This window comes from Haliotis rubra, unplaced genomic scaffold, assembly GCF_003918875.1.
Source record: "Haliotis rubra isolate DU_JTF1 unplaced genomic scaffold, ASM391887v1 Scf339, whole genome shotgun sequence".
Lineage (NCBI taxonomy): Eukaryota > Metazoa > Mollusca > Gastropoda > Lepetellida > Haliotidae > Haliotis > Haliotis rubra.
Genome location: NW_025767012.1, coordinates 412,507 through 432,681, shown reverse-complemented (window position 1 = coordinate 432,681; position 20,175 = coordinate 412,507). Strand labels below are relative to the sequence as shown.

At 36.6% G+C, this 20,175-nt stretch overlaps 1 protein-coding gene across 1 annotated transcript; it reads left to right on the top strand.

Moving 5' to 3' along the window:
• The first annotated feature begins 411 nt into the window (after positions 1-411).
• Positions 412-20,135, top strand: LOC124284558 (casein kinase I). Its single transcript, XM_046720645.1, has 8 exons — positions 412-679; positions 4,554-4,660; positions 12,188-12,314; positions 14,896-14,994; positions 15,714-15,932; positions 16,489-16,563; positions 16,967-17,168; positions 17,649-20,135. The coding sequence occupies exons 1-8, from the start codon at positions 566-568 to the stop codon at positions 17,654-17,656; spliced, it is 951 nt and encodes a 316-aa protein (XP_046576601.1). The 5' UTR covers positions 412-565; the 3' UTR covers positions 17,657-20,135.
• Positions 20,136-20,175: the final 40 nt, after the last annotated feature.

Here is a 20,175-nt window from a genome sequence, read left to right as displayed (position 1 = left end):
TACACATAGAATTTTTTATGGTTTAACAATTCATCGGAGTTACTGACTGTCAGGATATACAGTATCTTTTATTTTTTATCTGTGTCATGCTTTTATATGTGCCGCAATATTAATTTTTAACAGTAGATGTATTATTAAATTAATGGGGTGGGGGTGGGGTGGGGGTGTGGAGAGGATTAATTACACAATATCAAAACCTTTTTGACAGGTCAGATCGTCGAATACTTTACTTCCAAAAATGTCTGTCAGAAGACACACCTGATGAATATATGTTGAAAGTATTTTTATCACATTTTCGGGAGGTCGAAATGACTAAGTCGATAGTGAAATATGACACATAACAACCGTGACGTCACTGTAATTTTCCGGTTGAAGAGTGTTGTTAGGAAGCTACTATATGATCCTACCCAGTTCCCACAATGCAACGCGAAGTCTTTGTGTTGGTGTTCCACCATATCTGACAGACGACGAATACACAAACGATGAAAAATGGAAAATCGTGAGGGTTTACCACACTAGACGATTGTAATTCTCTTTATCAGATACTTTATACTCAAAGTACAATATGTCTAGCGCTAAAACCGAGTTTCATGTCGCCGGGAAGTACCGACTTGTTAGAAAAATCGGTAGTGGATCTTTCGGTGACATCTATCTTGCCATCAACATTTCAAGTGGAGAGGTGAGTTTCTGGGCGCAGTTGAACTACAATCTTACATTTTTCTTTACCATATAAGCATGGATAAGACCACAAAAGTATGAAATTAGTCATTATGCGTATGGTATCCGAGAAATCGAGTGTTTGTGTGTCATATCGGCTGTGAATTTAGAACCATCCATCAGGGACATTTCATTCATATGTTGACAGCTGATTTCTTTCAAACGTCACACAATGTGCCATTTCAAAGTGGTGAAAATGTCTTCGAAATATATTGAATGAACACCCATGTATCTGTCATTGATATGAGATGTCAACTGAAAAGTAACCTATGAAATTGCTACCAACAGTACGAGTCCCATATGTTGAACACGTCTGGTTCTGTCAAAAACCCAGTTATTTTCATATTTGTATACCTTGGTAGTTCTCATTTGTTTAAGATTTTATATGGAATAATGTATACACATGTTTAGGGAAGGGGCAGGGGAAATATAAATGTGTTAAGGAGGTATGAATGAATTTACTCTTAGTCAGAACACTTACTCCTGTAGATATAGGTTGAAAATATTGTAGAAGTTATGCATTCACAGTCACATCAAGTCTATAGATATCAATCTAATGTATTTCTTTTTCATGTCAGTTTTACAGGTTAATAACAGTTCCTCAACCTTTCTGAACACAATAATAAAATATCATGAGAAATTTTATGAACCTTAAGACCTTGCGCATCATATGGCATATTTGAGTGAAAGATTAACTATGATGTACACATTAATTAACCAAGACCTCTGTTGTGAGTGTTATGGGTTTTTTAGGGACGGTAGAATTTGAAACATATTCAGAGGTATGTTCATTTTTGTCCCAGCAACCCTGGATGTGAAATTGAGTTGTGATTAATGAGTATGAGGTTGTCATGTACATGTCAGCAGTTGTGTTGTGAGTCCTAGGAAATATGTATCAGTGACCATTGTTATTATGCTATTTTAGGATTCTTTTGATCTTACTGACATTCTTATATGTCAGGAAAGCCTCAATATGTGGATGTAGATGGACATCAATTTTGTGAATGAGTTTTGCATACCTCTTCCATTTGTGTTTCATTGGGGCATGTATCAAGTTTCTAAATTGTATTTCTCTGTATCAGTGCATACAGGTTTCATTATGTAACATGTTCTTTTGCTTGTATGATGTTAATTGACTTGTTACATGATAAGATTTATGATTTTTCTGTCCATTGTAATCATGGTATAACTCTGTTGTTTGTGGTGCGCTACAGGTTTTGCAGACTGATGTATATGAACTAGTGGTTGTCCAATTGATTGAAATAATTGAAGATTGGTCGTAATGACTAAACGACCAAGCAATCGATCACATTTTGTCATAATTGAACACAAACAATTTTGGAACACTTGTTTGCATTGACAATATTTATCATAAGGTTGGTTTTGTTTGTTGCGTTTCATAAGCACTACGAGCTCGTTCCAAGTCATGATTAAAATTTATCTTGAAGACTCCAGGAAATTTATGTTCCTAACATATTAGTCACCCTTTAAAGACATGGAATTTACCAAAACAACCGAAAGAACTACATGTTTTTTTCTTTATTTTGTGTACATTAACAAACATAACCAGGGCAATTTGATAAATAACACTAACCAACTATTTTTGATGATTGATCGGTTGTAATGAACCAATCATCAATTATAAGATTCTAACTAATTTCCAACACTAATATGAACAACTTCATATCAGTACCATGGTGTATCATGACTCTTGTTTGTCTATATATGAATGTAGATCACATTTGTTTTATCCCTGTATTATGGGACTGTCACTAAATGTCTGCTCAACTATAAAACATCTTGGAAACTTATGCATGACGTTGTTTCAAACACAAGCCATCATCCGAGTATTTACAATGTCTATATGCCGCAACACACCTTGCTATGATAAACACTGCTCTCCAAAAACATAAAATGTGACAATAGAATAGCCCAAAACACAAACATACATTCTTGTATCCAGTTTGTTTAGTAAGTGCTTTCTATGTATGCAAATCAAGTACATGTTTCAAACTTGATAGATATTAGGGCATTTGGCATCATAATGTTTTGTTATGATCCAAGATATGTGAACATCAGTGCATGTTTAATAAACGTTGCTAAAAGAGTTTTGTGTCTAAACTTGTGACAATTCATGGTTCATTCTTTAGTGTAGGTTGGGAATGGTCAGCTGTGGGAAGGTTCACTTTACATCAACATCACATCCATTGGCAATACCTGAAAGTGTATAGAGGCACATTTAGTGTTAAATAAATTAGCATAGAAAATATACAAATATTAGTTACCAAAGCAATCCTAATTTTATGAGGACAAGTCTATTCATTTGAATTTTTGTTAATGCATTAATACTATTTTGAAACCATTTTGATGCTTCATTGACAGGTTTCATTTATGAATTTCAACTCCTTTATCAATTTTTCAGTGTGCTTCAGTACTTTTTGTGTGTTCATGTCTGTGTACTGTAGTATTTATATATAAACAATTAACTATCTCCAACCCAGCTGATAAAGGTGCTGGCACTTCAACTGGAACAACCCAATGAAGTGATAAGGAAACTGAAGTTATTTAAGTAAGCCTAAATTTCATTAATTACGTAGCCTTGTGAAAATGTTATGAAATTGTGACAACTCTTGTAAATTGCCTGAAATTACTATAACCCTAAGACTTGTAGTGATGTAGATGATGTTTGTGTATGTGGAAGGTTACCAGTAATTTAGTCCCACCCCCTCATTGCTCAGTTGTGTGCTGGGCAGATAGATTATATGTCACAGTCGACATGGTTGGTCCGTCCACTGCCAGTAAGGAGCTTATGTGTCATTTGTATTCATGTTTGCTACAGGGGAGATTCAGGCTGATAAGAAGACAGAACATGTTTGTGTTGTTACCTTGCTGAATGTAAAGTAAACAACTCTTTGAATAATTCTGAAGACTATAGGTCCTAGACTGTCTCCCTTAAAGGTCACATCTTCCTCTAGGAATGTAGTCAAGACTGTGATCTACTGTTGGATAGGATTGTTTTATGCTTGAAAGTTGGATAGAGGTCCACTGCTGATATATTGCAGTCGGGTAATGTGGTGGCAGGTTGTTTGGGTTTTTTAGCTCATGGCATGGTTTCTCTTTGAGAAAGATACCAGTTCAAGTCTTTTACATCAACACATGGGTAATGTTAGCTTTGTCCACATTTCATTCCATATTGTTTTTGCAAAAAGAACTTGTGACATATTAAGGGGTGGTTCTGTTTGTCTTCAATTTTAATTCTCTGGTACTGCATCGAGGGAGCCCTGAACAGTTATGTTTCAGCATCGGGGTTTTGATAAGGACCTCATAACTTTCATGTTTCCTACACAGCATTTAGGTATGATACTATTACCATGGTAAAGTATACCTACTTATTTATTTGTGGAGCTTCAGGAAATACTGTCACAATTCCTGTAAACAATGCGAAACACTGAGAGAGAGTTACTGCTAGCTATTCTGGTGAGTTTATCACCAGATGTTTGACATTTTGCTTTGACTTACATGATTTTTGAGGCGATCTGTTTATCATGTTGACCACATCAATTATTTTTCAGATGGTATTTGTCTTGTACCATATAGATAGCTGAATAAGGACCGTGCACATGGAGTAGGTTCTGTAGCTCACCTTCATTACAGATTTGCTTTACCTATACAATAAGAGTCTCTTCACTTTCCTAGTGTAGCATATGACCCTAGACAGTGGAGACCATATTAGACTGTATTGATGTTGTTTCTTCAAACTGATGGCAGGTTAAAAGTAACCATAATACTGATGGTTTATAGCATACATTTGTCATACAAATTCTTCTTGTTTCCAGGAAGTGGCTGCTAAATTGGAAGCAAATAAAGCCAGACATCCACAGTTGTTATATGAAAGTAAACTGTATAAAATATTACAAGGTGGAGCTGGTATACCACATGTAAGGTAAGTGTCCTTTTAATGTTTGAACATCCAACTCAACACTGATGTCTTGATGTTCTTTACATGGTCATGCTTGTTTTTTCTGCCTAGCAGTGGTGAGGGGCTGTGAAGTGAGGTTAAACGTCAAGTGCAAGATTATTGCACTTTTACTGTTATATCATGTACATAGTGCTAGCTGGATGATAAAGTTCAAGATGGGATACGCCACTCTGACATGTTGTGCTTCATCATTCAATAATTAACCTCCTTATTGCTGAGCAACATGCAGGGTAAGAACAAGTATGATCTTTCAGCATTGTTGGGTATGAAATATCCACGGGATCGATCCACTGACTTTCCAGTTTTTAGGCAGATGCCCATCCACTATTTAGTAAGGCTGTAACGATTCACTCGCATATTCGGTGAATCGAACCATTGCCCTTCATGAATTCAATTCGTTATTCGTGGTCACCAGAACCGAATATGCATGAATATTTACAATTTTTAAGGGAGTGTGTTTTACTTGAACCCTTATGTCCTTTTTCAAAATGAGATATGCAAGAATGCATTATGTACTAGCCTTGTAGTAGAGCAAGTCATGTTAGTTTGCCAAGGCCGCACATGGTACTGTCAACTTAACTATTACATACCAAATTTGAGTGTCATGAGATGACTGGTTATTGCCTGGACAAATTAACACTGTCAACATGGGCATTCAGTATTGTGCATCAGTCACTTAACTACAATATTGTATTCGTGAATAATTATTCGTATTCGTTACCAAATATTCGTGATACGTATCATTCGCAACATAGTGTATTCGTTACAGCCCTACTATTTAGTAAAACTGATCAATGTAGAGAACATGAAACATTAGCTCAAACATTCTATATGTGTGTTATAATGGATTTTATTGTCGCATTTGGAGCTGCTAAGATTCTAGGTTGCTTTTGTTTCTTGGTATACATGGAAAGGTATCTTCAAGGATTGGCACAAATATGCTTTCCATCTCCATGTGAGTGTGGTTTGTCAAAAAATGAAACTGAGATTGTCAACTAGATTTGAATATCATGGTATCACAGGCTTCAAGGATTCTTAGACTGAGCCTCAGAAACATGATGGACTTCCTATGTTGATGAGGAAGCAGACCTGTCCTGCTGAACACCATCTGATTTTTAACTCAGATGAGTCTAATGCTAACCCTGAATCTTGAACACTTTACACAAATGGTAACAAGCTCTTGGAAAAGGGTATGATTTGAAGTTAAAATAAATAATAAATTATTAAGACAATATAATATAAGTTCTCTGTAGCATCTGCCACGTACAGTTTTATACCACCCTGTTGAGGTTTGATCACCCTCAGCTACACTTCGAAATCCTGCATGCCTAAACTTTGGTAAAGGTTGTTGGCAGCCTTTTTTGTGTCAAGCAAGTCAAGGCATAGGTGAAATACTGCAGTGCTAGTGAGGTGTCAAGCAACAGGCACTCACTTCTGTTTTACTGGCCAATGTAAAGGGAGTTTCAGACACTCACTTAAGTCACTACCAGGTTGTTTGCCTTGCAACACATGGTAATATTCACACAGTTGTGTACAAACCGAAACAAGTGTTTGACAGATGATGTGTACATTTTTGTGATGGTATCTATTTAATGTCTACCTATTCATAGGATCTTGACTTAGTGAAAACAAGGTTTTAGTTATGACAGAAAGTAACAAATTTACCGTCTTGCACAGTCATCGATAAAATCCAGCCAACTTTTGATTACCTGATACTGTAATCACTCGATAGCCTACTAAGTATTGTTAGGTCTTTGTATTACCTACAGGCAGATGAGCAATGTCACTAGATTGTCATTGAGATAAGGTGTATTACCTGTACCTTGTTAGTACTTTGTATCTGATTCTGGGTTTAAAATTGACTTTAAAACTGGGGTCCAGCAATCCCCTATAATTAATTTCAAAGGTCGAAGGAAATATGGGTCAATGGACCCTGTTTCAGAAAGCAATCGTAGGGCTACAATTGTTGTATACATTAACAGAGTTGTGTGATTCATAGTGCCAAGGTCACTTTGTGAAACAGGTCCCTGGTAAGCATTACAATTGTATATTGTACTTTACTGTAAGATTTGATAATTATTCAACTTACATTACCTTTAAATGTTTTGTGAAGAGTTTTGGTAAAATGAATATTATTGGATGATCTGAGGCATACAGTATTTTGTTACTCTGTGTCCTTTCTGTACATTTGGGCATCAAGATACCTTGCTGAAATCATTGTTTGATTGGGTGTTTTCATCGAGGTAACATAAGTTGAAAATGACCTTTACTTTCAATATGTTCAAAGTATGGCTTATTGAAAATAATGACAGCCTTAGCATCAGCACAACATGCACTGATCATGCTTTAAAACATACTACAGCAGATGTTGTTGTGCCAAATAAATATTGAAAATATATTAATCAAGGATAATATTGTTGGCATATATCAAGCCAAAATCTGTATTTGGAGAGAAATTTAATTAAAATTCAGCCATGGTAAATTACACATACTTCCAACATGCAGCCGAGTGAACATGGAGCCCTACAAAGCTGCTGAGTAGAAATATGTTGGACATTGTATTCTTCATACTTGATCTATGAATATGAATCGTCTCTGTTCAAACTACATAGCCTTCAAATCTGTAACCCCCAGCTGGTTTCACAATAGTACTGTAAATTGTTAATGCATCGTATTGAATGTGAGTTACTCAGGAGTGATTACTCAGTCTAGTGCAAGATGTATCCGATCTTCATTGCTGTCAATTGGTGCTCATTGCTGACGTCTGTAAGAAATAAAGGGCATGTTGACCTTAATGGTCATTTGTCTAAACATTCACTCGCACTGCAGAAAATATCAACATTTAACATGTTAATTGTTGGTCACGTTTGTAAATAAGTCCCAAAATACTAGGATTGAATTGTTATTTGAACATCAGATTAAATCTGTCATATTTGTGAAGTATACAAGCTGACATATATTTTTTTAAACAGCAAGAATAAAAGTATGACTTAAGGGAAGGGTTTGGCGTTTGATTGTCTAATGCCTGAGGTTAAACATGATTTTAAAAAATATTAGTCATTCATACTGTAATCAGTGCCTTTTTAATTTTAAGACTGATTAGCATTGTACATTTAACAATTGCATTTTATGGACCATGTAACATTTTGTACAAGGTATCATTTGGCTCCAGATAAGAGCCGTATCGGCGTATGTACGGCTAAAACATATGCATGATACGGTAGGAAATAATTTAGAAAACGTAGCAGATACGCACCACAGCAGGTGTCACGGTCTTAAAATCATTTACAGACGTATTTATCTGAAAAAAGTATTGTTTTATTGGGTTTTTTTACCTGTTCACACAAGAGTAGCAATGTTTTGACGCATATATGAAATGAAACACAAGATTACTGGTACTCCATTAAATTCCATTCAGTACTCTAAATGTACTCTTAAGGTTTTCCAGTACTCCTATATTGAACAAATAAGGAGTACGTACTCCTGATGTGAAAAATTATCTGGAGCCCTGGTATCATTTGGCATCAAAACAGCATTTTAACTCAAGGCTAGCTCGAATGATTCAGAAAACACAAAGGAAAATGTTACATGACTGTTTATTCGTACTCAATAACACTTGGAATCCAACTGGAATCTACAAGTGAAGTCCTTGAATTGATTAGAACCAATTAAGCGGACTGTAAAGTCTGTAATCATCTCTAATAATATTACATCTATAGGTAACTGAATCAATAATCTCAACACTTTACTTGTCTCTGGGTGTCATTATATAAGTTGTTTGACACAACTGGGCATATTTGTTCTTAATATGTCCTCATAATGTTTTGTTTCCCCAAGAGGAGCTTGGTGAATGAAGCAACCTTCATGATAGAGCAGATGAAGTAGTTGAAACTGACAAGTCAGTGTCACGTCCTTTTCATTGGGAGACCTGTGTCACCTCTCTTTTTTGAATCTGACAACCCAAAGACCGAGCAACTTATTTTCCTCTTTTCTTCACATGTATCCAGCTGCACCCACCAAATGCTAACACTCACCTCCTTGTTATACAACACAGTGTTTACTCATCGTATGGGAAATTGAAAAACCAGGTCACCTTGGCTAAGTTTAGTTATTACAACTTCCTTGTGAAGGTTACATTCATTTTCTCAAATCATATGGATGAGTTAATCGTCTACAAAACTGACACACTTTGGAATTTTCTTTTTATTTCTTCAATGATATCTGTGAAGTTATGTCAGTGTTTTCATGTTATCTATGATTCTATGCAGTTTTCATACTTCTTGTTGGAGGACAAGGAGTGGCATTTTTTGAAACACTGATTTTTGTCTTGTTGATTGCTTGTGGCATTTAAGTTCAAGTGGTTTTCTTGTGATTTACCTTGGTCTTGTTTATCAGTATGTATGAATCCAGTTGTTCTTTGTGACCTGCACCTATTATGATCACGGAATGGTGACCTCGCGCTTTACATAACCTGGTAATGATTAACAGCCAGTCACCTTAATTGGAACAGGTAAAAAATACCATAAGATTTTCTATCTTCAGCTGTGCGATTACAGTAGGAACCGCCCTAGAGATAGTATGTTTGCCCGACTTGTGTAATGTGTTCGGGCTGATCCCTCCGCTCTGATTTACCTTGGTTACTGCAGTGTGAAGCAGATTATTACTGCCATAAAAATGGAGAGCCGTCTTGCGCCTTGATGTGAAGTTGACAGGTGATGTTGCCTTCCCGTGGACTCCCTGACCTGTCTGTCACCCATGTGAAGCAGCCTAGCCTTGTACAGCACATAGTCTGTACAACCATTGGTCCTCTACCTGGCTCTATCTACCTTAGTGCTAGGCAGCAAATACACCCCCAGTGGTGGGGCATATTGACCTGGTTTTGTAGGGAAACAATATGAAATGGGATTGTTTGAAATGTACTTTTCATCAGAGTCTGTTATCTACTGAGATATATGTCAGCTCTGTTGACATCAGTACCCTCCTCAAGGTTGTCAACTCCCGTCTCCATCTATCTGTGTTGACGTAGAGAGAGATTGCTGACGTAAGGGCTTGTTACAGCTCATTTCCGTGTCATACTCAAGAGAGACCTGTTACGTTTACTTTTAGTAGTTTTACCAACAGTTAAATTATACAAGGAATTTCAACAAAAATGTTTTTGTTGATCAAAACAGGTGCATCTTTAATCATGGGATAATTATAATTTGGCCAACAATATATTGTATAATTAGTCTGTTATTATGTTCATTTATGTGGGATATAACAAAAGTGAATAAGTTTGAATGTGATAGAATTTCAGGTTCCATTTCAGGTAAACATGATAAAGACGTGGAGAAAAAAATGGCCCTAATTTGGCTAGCCACTGTGCAAAGCCATTGAACTGCCCTTTGTGAACCCATTAGCGAAAACACAGTGTAGTGTGACCTCCCCTCACATGTGATTGTTGCCAGGGACTTAAATTACATGTATATTTTTAGACTGTTATGAGATTGGAAGTAGGCTTGACTCTGTTGAAGGTAGCATGACGATATTACACAATACGTGGCACATTGCACCATGTGGATCTGGCTGATCAAATTACATCTGTCATAGGTGTGGGTTTAGAATGATGAATAGTTCACTATTGAAAGCATTTGACCAGAACAGATACCTTCTCCGATTCCAAGGAGGTTTGAAAAAACATCAGTTATGATGATATATCAATAAATAACCAGAGATTTAATACTTTCAACAAACTGGAAGGGGTAATGGGTCTGATGTGTTGAGGCTTTGTTTAGTTATTAATAGTTTAAGGGATCACTTGCCTGACTGTTTCACTTCAAAGTGACAAATACAACATTGGGAGCATATTCATGGCGTTGCATACAGTCATAAGCATTAAATCATTAAATGTTAAAACCATCAGTGAATCTTTAATATATCCCCTCAAGCCTTATATATATGCTTATCAGTCCTCAAAATTCAGCGGCTCAGTTGAAATCACTGTCAAGATAAGTTCACAGCTAAGGGCAAACTTAGAAGTAATCAAAAAAATTATACAAAAAGAGTATGAGGCATTGTATAATATGTGAATGCAGTGATAAATTTATGGCTGAAACTAAAATGAATGGACATTATTTACACGCTTGGTATTTCTCAAAGTAAACATGATAGATGTGCCCATATAGAACTTAGAAACAATGTCATTAGGAAATTTCTAAATCACAACTACTTATTTAGCTTGAAGTATAGTTGAATGTTTTGGGGTTTTTGTTCGGTACATGAGATATGATCATAATGCAGAAAATTGACCACAAGAGCCAAAACTTACATTGTTAAATACCATGGAATGAACAAAACTTGTCATTTTATGACTAGATAGAAGAACAGTACAAAAACCAAATTTTTGGATTGCATTAAGGTATACCGAACCGAAGGCAAAATACACGGTTCTGCTAATAGTACAATGTCATCCCTGGGGGTGCCATGTAGCGCACTTAAAAGAAAAACAGCATTTCTGTCCCTGCCATGGCTCATGTCTCTGTTCACAGTCCCTGAAACAGATGATTTCCCCTTCTTCCCAGCCCTTGCTGTAAAGCTAGAGCTCTATATCATGTACACAGTATCTAGGTGTCACTGGTTCTGACCTGCCTATAAACTAGAGCTACTTTACAAATTAACTAACCATTTGTCTACCTCATCTGTACTCTTCATGGCCTTGTCCTCACAGATATGGTGGGAATAATATTTGAAGGAGTGTTAAACCCAACTCTCCCACTCTTATATCACTTCTGCTTAGAATGTAATTTTATAATAATCTTCGTCAGGCCCTGCTCCCAAAGTATTATTACACTTCTCCATCTCTCCATAAATTTGTACAATTGTTGTCATCTTTGTTGTTTGCCACGGATCGATCAGAGTTTCTACCATTTGAATTGGAAATGGTTCTGGTAGAATCTCTGATTGTACCAGTAGAGACTCTGATCGCAATCTCTACTGGTAGAATCTCCAATCCTACCAGATCGCAATCTCTACCCTGACATATACATAAGACAAGACAAGAGTTTTTGACCTAGGTAATATTCAGTAAATACATGTTGATACCATATGTCTGTGTTTGAAAACAATAACTGAAAACAGTTTTCAAAATTGGTTGTATAAAATATATGTGAATACAGAGATAAAAAAAAAACTTTTAAGGCTGTTTTGTGAATAATAACACAATGAAATTACAAATGGTGATAGGTCAAACTTGGCCAAACTTTTAAAACATCCATCCATACCTGGATGTTTGAAACCTTCATTGTTGTCAGTACTTGGGAGAAAAACATGCTGATGAACTTTCTCAATAATGATTTGTCTTGAATTGTACTTATCACCAGGTTTTAGGTCAGTGGTCGTAGACTGATCCATCTAACAGGATGCATTGGATGAATATGGTTATTTTTCTTCTGTAGCATTTTTCATATTTCTGTGAAATTAAAAGAGGTACATGTGTTTATTTTGTTGTTGCAGATGGTTCGGACAGGAGAAGGACTACAATGTTTTAGTGATGGACTTGCTGGGGCCAAGTCTCGAAGATCTGTTTAACTTTTGCTCACGGAAATTCACGATGAAAACAGTTCTAATGCTAGCAGATCAGGTAAATACAGTGACAGTATGAAGCATATATTAATCATGTCTTCTGTTCAAGAGAACTTCATGCAGTATGTTTCTACCTTTCAACCTGTGTACAGAAAACACGATTTGTTTTCTGTATCAATAGACACGACAGAGTATTATGCTACAGTGCTGAAGAGGCTGCTAGCTCTCTCATCAGCATGCTAAGTGATATGCGAGCTTGGACAGACTGAGGCCGGAGCGGCAGTGCTATGTGGCCACCACCAGCAGCAGCTCCTTGCCTGCCTTTTGTATTGATCTGAAGATGTTGTCTGCTTCACTCTAGCAGAGTCTGGTGAGGTGGCAATGATTATGTCCAGCCACCAGGAAATGTCAGCCAGTCAAGGCAGTCTGTTCCAGGCAGAGAACTACTCCACCCATCCCTGGCCAACACAACTCAAATCAGCTTGATTACATCAATTGGCACTGACATGCAAAGCCTAATGGAATCTCACAAGCATATGTGTAATTACGTAAAAAGACCAAAATATCTAGTTTTCTCTATCTAATTCAATTTTGAACAACGAATGTTGTGGTGTATTCCAGTGAAAAGTAAGAGTAGATTTTAATCTCCTAAAGCTGGTGTTTTTTAACCACTGATCTGAAGACCCCAATCAAGTACATTATTTAATTGATTAATTTATGTAGAAGGAAAAAGTGTGAAGTTGTGTTTGTGAAATAGACAAAGTGACATTTTACTTACTTTTTATCCAGACTATATGTCTAGGGTTAAGTGAGTTGTGTTGAAAGATGTGACTGAAAGTAGACTTTGTGAGCAAATATTGATTTTCTAAAAATATGCTGTGTATTGTGTTTGTTGTGGATTAAGGATTGTACAGTTTACAAAATAGACTAATGGTATTAGATTTGTTTATTAGGTTGAACCAATCAATTGAAGTGTACTTCCAGGTATTATGTCTTCTGCTAGTTTCATTTTCAGATGTTTTTTTATCAGTTACAGCAGTTATGTTATGTCCGTGCATCCCTACAGGAACAATAACTTCCTCGGTAGTCGGTTTTGCAGTAGATATTTTCATGTAATGTATGTAGTTTTCACATCCCATGTATGGTTTATTGTGCTTTCACATGATAGTTTAGTATTTAAAACAGATGGTTTACTCATCATTCTTATTGCTCATGCTTTTCTTGTGTTTGAAAAAAAACCCACCAAAAGTGCACACATGTTATCTCGTTATTTAGATATTCTGTAAGCATAAGCATGTTCAAATCCATGAAAATAAGTCAGATGACTGCTGAACAGTACTTAGCATTTTGAGATGTGTAATTTCAGGGATAGAAATACTTCTTTTTTCTAAGTGTGCCTTAGGGCACCAGGCAAATATTATAAATGTGCCTTTCAGAAATCAAGTGTGCCCACATGTTTTTAGAATAACTGACTGTAGCAATGATGATGATCATTGGAAATTTATTGTTAGTAAACAACATATGTAACCTGTTTTCTGTTATCACTGATATGTCATCTGTTTAAGATGGCTTTCTTAAGCTTCATTTGTTCTACTTTCCCAACACCTTTAACAGCTAAGAATTTTGTGACAGGTTCATTTGTTCTACTTTCCCAACACCTTAACAGCTAAGAATTTTGTGACAGGTTCATTTGTTCAGTATATCTAACATACACAATTTCCTCTTCAATAACCGAACTGTCAGTACTCCCATCACTCTAAATGGAAAAATAACCAGATTTCTTTACATCATCCATCATAATTCCAGTGATTTCTTGGGCAGTGATTTCTAAAGTCATTAAATGTTTTTGCTTGTTTGTCATCTCCGTAAGTGTTTTGTTTTGGAGATTAAATGACTAAAGGTGAGTTATGTCTCTTAAAGATTAGGAGTGCCATAAGGGCACCGAGAACATTTTTTAATCGTGCCATTTCAATATTTACCGTGCCATGACACGCTAATATATAAGGTATTTCGAACCCTGAGTAATTCGTGTATAATGTTTTGTGTTAAAAACTGTATGAGAAACAATGATTGAACTTGCTTACCAGTTTCCTAATCAGATGAAGTATTTATTGGCTGAGTTTAGTGTTAAGGAATCTGTTATCTGGAAGACTGCTGATTTTGGGATTTGCTGGTATTATAGCAGTAGGCTGTAAACAAGTGTAAACAACATAAACCACAGAATACAGTGTTGACCGCTGGTTAGTAGGGTATCTAGTGGCTGTATTGATTACATGTCAGTTTCATGTTAGTCACAGTGGTTCAGACCTATGTCATGTTGTCTAGCTTGGCAACCAGTAATGAGCATGACTAGGGTTATTTGTGTTTGATGTATAGAATCTTGTTGTTTGCAGACATAATGAGATGCTGATAGTGGTGAGAAGATGACAAGATTGTATTTAATGATGAAATAACAAGATATATAAGGGACTTGTCAAGTTCCCTCAACACTGTTATTGGAACTCTGAATCTTTTAGTGCTGTGACAGTGAAGTGAATGGTCTGTGAATTATGTATGCATATGGAACATTATTTGGTTATTGTGTATGAGCGTCTAATTATAGTGTGTAACTGTCTAATCAATGAATGTCTGTGTTGCAGATGATCAACCGTGTAGAGTATGTTCATAACAAGAACTTCATTCACAGAGACATCAAGCCTGACAACTTCCTCATGGGTATTGGGCGACATTGTAACAAGGTGAGACTGAAAGCTGTTCTTGTAACTCACTTGTTCATTGCTTAATGCTGCAGTCAGCAATGTTTTAGCTTTACTGACGGTGGACCGTAACCAGCCAATCTTGTGATTGACATGAGCATCAAACTATGCAAATGGGATACAATGATATGCACCAACCAAGTCAGCAATCCCATGCCTCCTCTTACAACAAGCATGTTTCTAAGTCTTCTGGCATGGATCTTCACAGATCGCTCATGTAATTGAAGCACTATCTTTGTAACATACACACAACACGTTCAAGTCAAAACTATTTACCATACATGCATGTTACATGTTCCACAAGCTGCTGTTAAATGTAAATGTACTGGTCTTGGCCTACATGTACAGACACACTATGTGTTCACACCGGTTCACAAGTATGTTACTTCAACTGGTATTCTTGTTGTACTTACTTTCCTTATATTCTGATATTCACATATCCTTGAATGTAATATTTACCTGCCCCCAAATGGAACTCAACTATTAAGTGGAAGAACAGTGTCCAAGTCAATATTCCCGTATAATCCCTGCTTGATATATTTGTGATAAACTGTTATGTCATGGCTGCTGGGGAGTTTAGTGTATTCTGTGTTTTTGGTTTCATAGGGTGAACCATGATACCGTTCTTTTATAGTGTGCCATATGAATCTTACTTTAAGCCATGTGTTCACCTCTGAACTCTTGCTATTGTTTTGTTTCAGGTGTTTATCATAGACTTTGGCTTAGCTAAAAAGTACCGAGACAATCGCTCCAGACAGCACATACCTTACCGAGAAGACAAGAACCTGACAGGCACTGCTCGCTATGCCAGTATCAACGCCCATCTGGGCATAGAGCAGAGTCGGCGGGACGACATGGAGTCTCTCGGATATGTCCTCATGTACTTCAATAGGGGATCTTTACCATGGCAAGGGCTGAGAGTAAGATCAGTTTGCTTTGTGTTATATCATGGTTATGATTTCCTTCGTTAGCAAGGGAGGAGTAGATCTATTGCCCTTTTATCCAAGATCAAGTTTGACATAGTAGTAATACTTGCCACTCTATGAGTCAGTGGTCTAACAGCTGATGGCAGTCATTAGTCATGCTGCTAAATTTGATATGTGTAGCAAGTAGGGTAGGTTTTTTTCTAGTGTATGATATAAGTTACAGCTCACGAACTCAACATAGCTACCAAAGTTGTTAGTCATGAGATTAATAAAATAGAACAGACCCAGAAATTTATTAACTAACCCATTTACTGATGCCAATATTTGTTTGCTGTTGTACATAGTGTATGGGTCACTATTTGTGTAACGCCTGTCGTGTGGAGAGGAGACGGGTGCAGTGTAACATGGGCAAGTGCTGATATATATAACAACTATAACCTGCTGTTTAGGGATCAGGGCATACAGTCATATTATGGTGCTTTTCTAGCATTGTACAATGCCATAGGTCCCTGTATTTGGCTCAAGTTCTTTTTTTATCTTCCTTCAACAGGCTGCCACAAAGAAGCAGAAATATGAGAAAATTAGTGAAAAGAAAATGTCAACGCCAGTTGAAGTCCTCTGTAAGGTAAGGAATAATCCCACTGAGAGGTGTCATTGTACAGATTAATGGATACTAGCTTAATTGATTGTCTTATCCACACAGTGTTTTGTTACAAGTCTGTTATAGTTCTTACTCAGTACAGAAACCAAATGTATTGTGATAAGTCGAATGTATGGCATATCAGTAGTTATACATGACTGCATGTCACCTTGAATGTGACCACATAATAATAATGAGAAGATTTATAACATGCATTTTCCAGGCTAGATATCCTGGTCAAAGCACACAATCTGATCATTATTACCCCGGATAACCCAAGCTGCCTGTTGGGTGCTAGAAGGTTAATAGTCTCACGACTTATTCCACCGGGTACCCATTTTCTGCTGTAAAGTGACACTTGTGTAAAGGATGGTAATGTGTCATGCAGGGTTTTCCGGCTGAGTTTGCCATGTACCTGAACTACTGCCGAGGCCTACGTTTTGAAGAGGCTCCTGACTACATGTACCTGCGACAACTGTTCCGGATCCTGTTCCGGACACTCAACCACCAGTACGACTATGTGTTTGATTGGACGATGTTAAAGCAGAAAGCCTCCCACCAGGCAACACAACAACAGATTTCTTCTACTGGTGTGTAGGATTTCCCTCTCTCTTCAGTCATAATACTCCTGATTGTTTCCTGAGAAACCAGTTGCCAGATCTTAGGCTTATTTTGCCAAACAAAACATATTCATAAAACTGGTTCACTTTACTTAATCATTACCAGTTCATGATCAATCAAGAATGTGAATAGAAAATATCTAATTAAATAGCAAGTGCCATTATAAAAAATCACTTAAATTATATTTTGCTATAGTTTGCAACATAAAAAACATCTGTTCTGAGTCAACAAAGAAACTTTGCCACAAGAACATGTCATGAAACTGTATCTTTTCATTTTTTGTCTTTATATTATAAAATGAAATGATGTAACAGAATAACAGGAAAATAAGATGAGTCTCAGATTTCTTGAATGATTCCTGAAGTATGTTCTATCAAATTTTGTGCTTTTACTTTCTTTGCGTTGAATATTTTCCCCATGATGTGTGTTTTCTCCTTCTGTTGTTTCAGCGAAGTGAATGGACGTTGCGGATGTACCAGGCAGCATTGTCCCGAGGTTTAACTCGCTACCCACCCACCTCAAGTCATGTGTGTGTGGTTTGAACAGTTTCATCATAAACAAGTGGATGTATAGTGGTGTCTGAGAGAAAAACTGTCAATACGAACGTAGTCGGCCGATCAACTTATCATCTACCAACCCTGTTATCTCTCATAGTTTCATCTTCCCGTTACCGGAGGGGGTTGTCCCGCAGAGTATCAGCTCTTGTTTTTGTTATTTGAGTTATTTTGTAGTGTGCTATTTGATTGGTGAAACTGCGTAGTCATGCTAAACTGAGGCTTGACATTAACCATAGGAAAGCTAGATAATCAGGGTTATTGATTTTGTTTGCAGGAGCGAATTTCTTTAGTGGCAAGGCAGCTTGTTAACCAAATTCTGGAGAAAAAAAATGATTGTTTAAAATGATGTGAATAGACACAAGTTGAAAGATGAGTGAATTTGAAAGTGCAAACTTTTGCTATTTATTGAAAATTCTTCGTATTTTTGTTTGGAATAACATGTATGTTAGATTGAAGGTCCAAAGCTCATCACTCACATTTCTTGTAAATCAAGTTGGTGTTTTTTTAACACATTTTCTCGGTCATACATAGTTCAACACACACACTAACTACACTAACCTGAGATGTATATTGGCGATGTTAACACACTGTAACAAGAAATCCTTAATCTACACAAATACAGGGGTGGGTGATATCATGTTTAGTTCTGTACATATGCCAAAACATATTGTAAACCTAACAAGCACTTTTCAAAAGAAACTCATTTGACATCAATCTCTCTGCAAATGAAAAAATCCATTGATTATTTAATAAGATTTGGAAAACAATGAGAAGAATGGTTGGACTCATGTCCACTATTGCAATATTTCCCCCCAATTCCCAGTTTGTTGTACTGACTGTTGAGGGTCAGTGCCCGTGTATGCCATTTTACCTGAACTTCCATCTGAGTAACAAGGGCATGAAGTCACCGAGGACGGTATAATCTGTAATATGGCAACTCATTCACGTCCTTTTGTCATTGATACCTAAACAAAGTCTCTTTCTCTTTCTTTCTTGCTCCTTTTACAATGTACAGTTATATATTTAACTTGTTGAATTTTACCAGTCATTGTTATGTATTTGTGTGTAATATATTTGTATATTATTTTAAATATTGAGTTTGGTTGGATGTTGCTGTAAATATTTGTAGAGTAGGTGCAAACTTATTTTGGCAAGTTTGACGCACTGGGATGAAAGGGATGTACTGGGACACCACATCTGTAGAGAACTCCTGTATGTGAGATTATTACCCTGTTAGCTCAGGCTCATCTGCCATGGATGCCGATTATATGCCAGATAGGAACTGCAGGAACAATATGTGTGTATGGTTGTGAAACAAGGAATAAGACCTACATTTATTGCCAACTGACATTTCCTGTACAAGCATGGAACTTTGACATACTACTGGCATGTCGTTGACACTTAAGTCACATGATTTGCAATGGTTGAAAAAATACCAGTATGTGCATTGTCTCTTGGAAGCATCTTTGGAAGCTGGTCTGATGCGTACATGTTATTCCTGTGTTGCCAATGCTGAGCTATTATTGTGGATTAGATATACCAGGGATACCCCATAATCATTTTGTGTGTGTGTAAATATTCCTTGGTTTGACAAGTGAGTCACTGGGCGCGGTGACATTTATGTGTCAGATACATAGTATGGATTTGTGTTCTAAACTATTTTGGAGTACAGTTTGATGATGTATGTATCTAAATGTCTCTAATGCTAGCTGTAATATACTCTTGAGTGTCTTTTGTAAGTATACGTATAGAGCTGCAAGTACAAAATCAAAGAGTGAAATGTTTGTTCAGATAACCCCTGGATCATCTTCAGTTACTAACTCACCCCTTGTAGAATCAAGGAGCTGTGAATGTCTGCCTTCCACTTTTCTATACCTGAGGTCATCGAATACTTCTACATTTTTGTCATTTGTTTTCCTTTTGAAGAAATGCTTAAAATTATCTTTACACTACCTCAAAGGTTGTTGAAAATATATCTTATTCTGTCAATATCCACTGTTCCTCTTCAATGACCTCAGGTGTAACAACATCAAGTGAGATGTCATTTTACATTTTGCTTCTGACAATTTGATGCAGCCTCTCAAAGAGCCAGTCAATGTTGGAGAGTTTGTGATTTCCTTTTGTGGGTCAAACACTATCCCAAGTTATCGTGTCACATGTTTCATGGTGTGAGTAAACATGATTTGAACCTGCAGTGACCATCACTTCCACCCAAGTATTTGAACTGGCATTACAAACTGGCATTGTAACATAATTTTGAAGGTTGAAATGTTAAAGCAGTCTGATGAACTTTATTTTATCAGAAAAAAAACACTGTAAACTTGTTATTTGAAGGTTGCAGCTATCATTGAATTTGATAAATAAACAATTGATATAAAATTGTGTTATTGTGTTTTCTGAAGAATACTGTTTGAAAAAT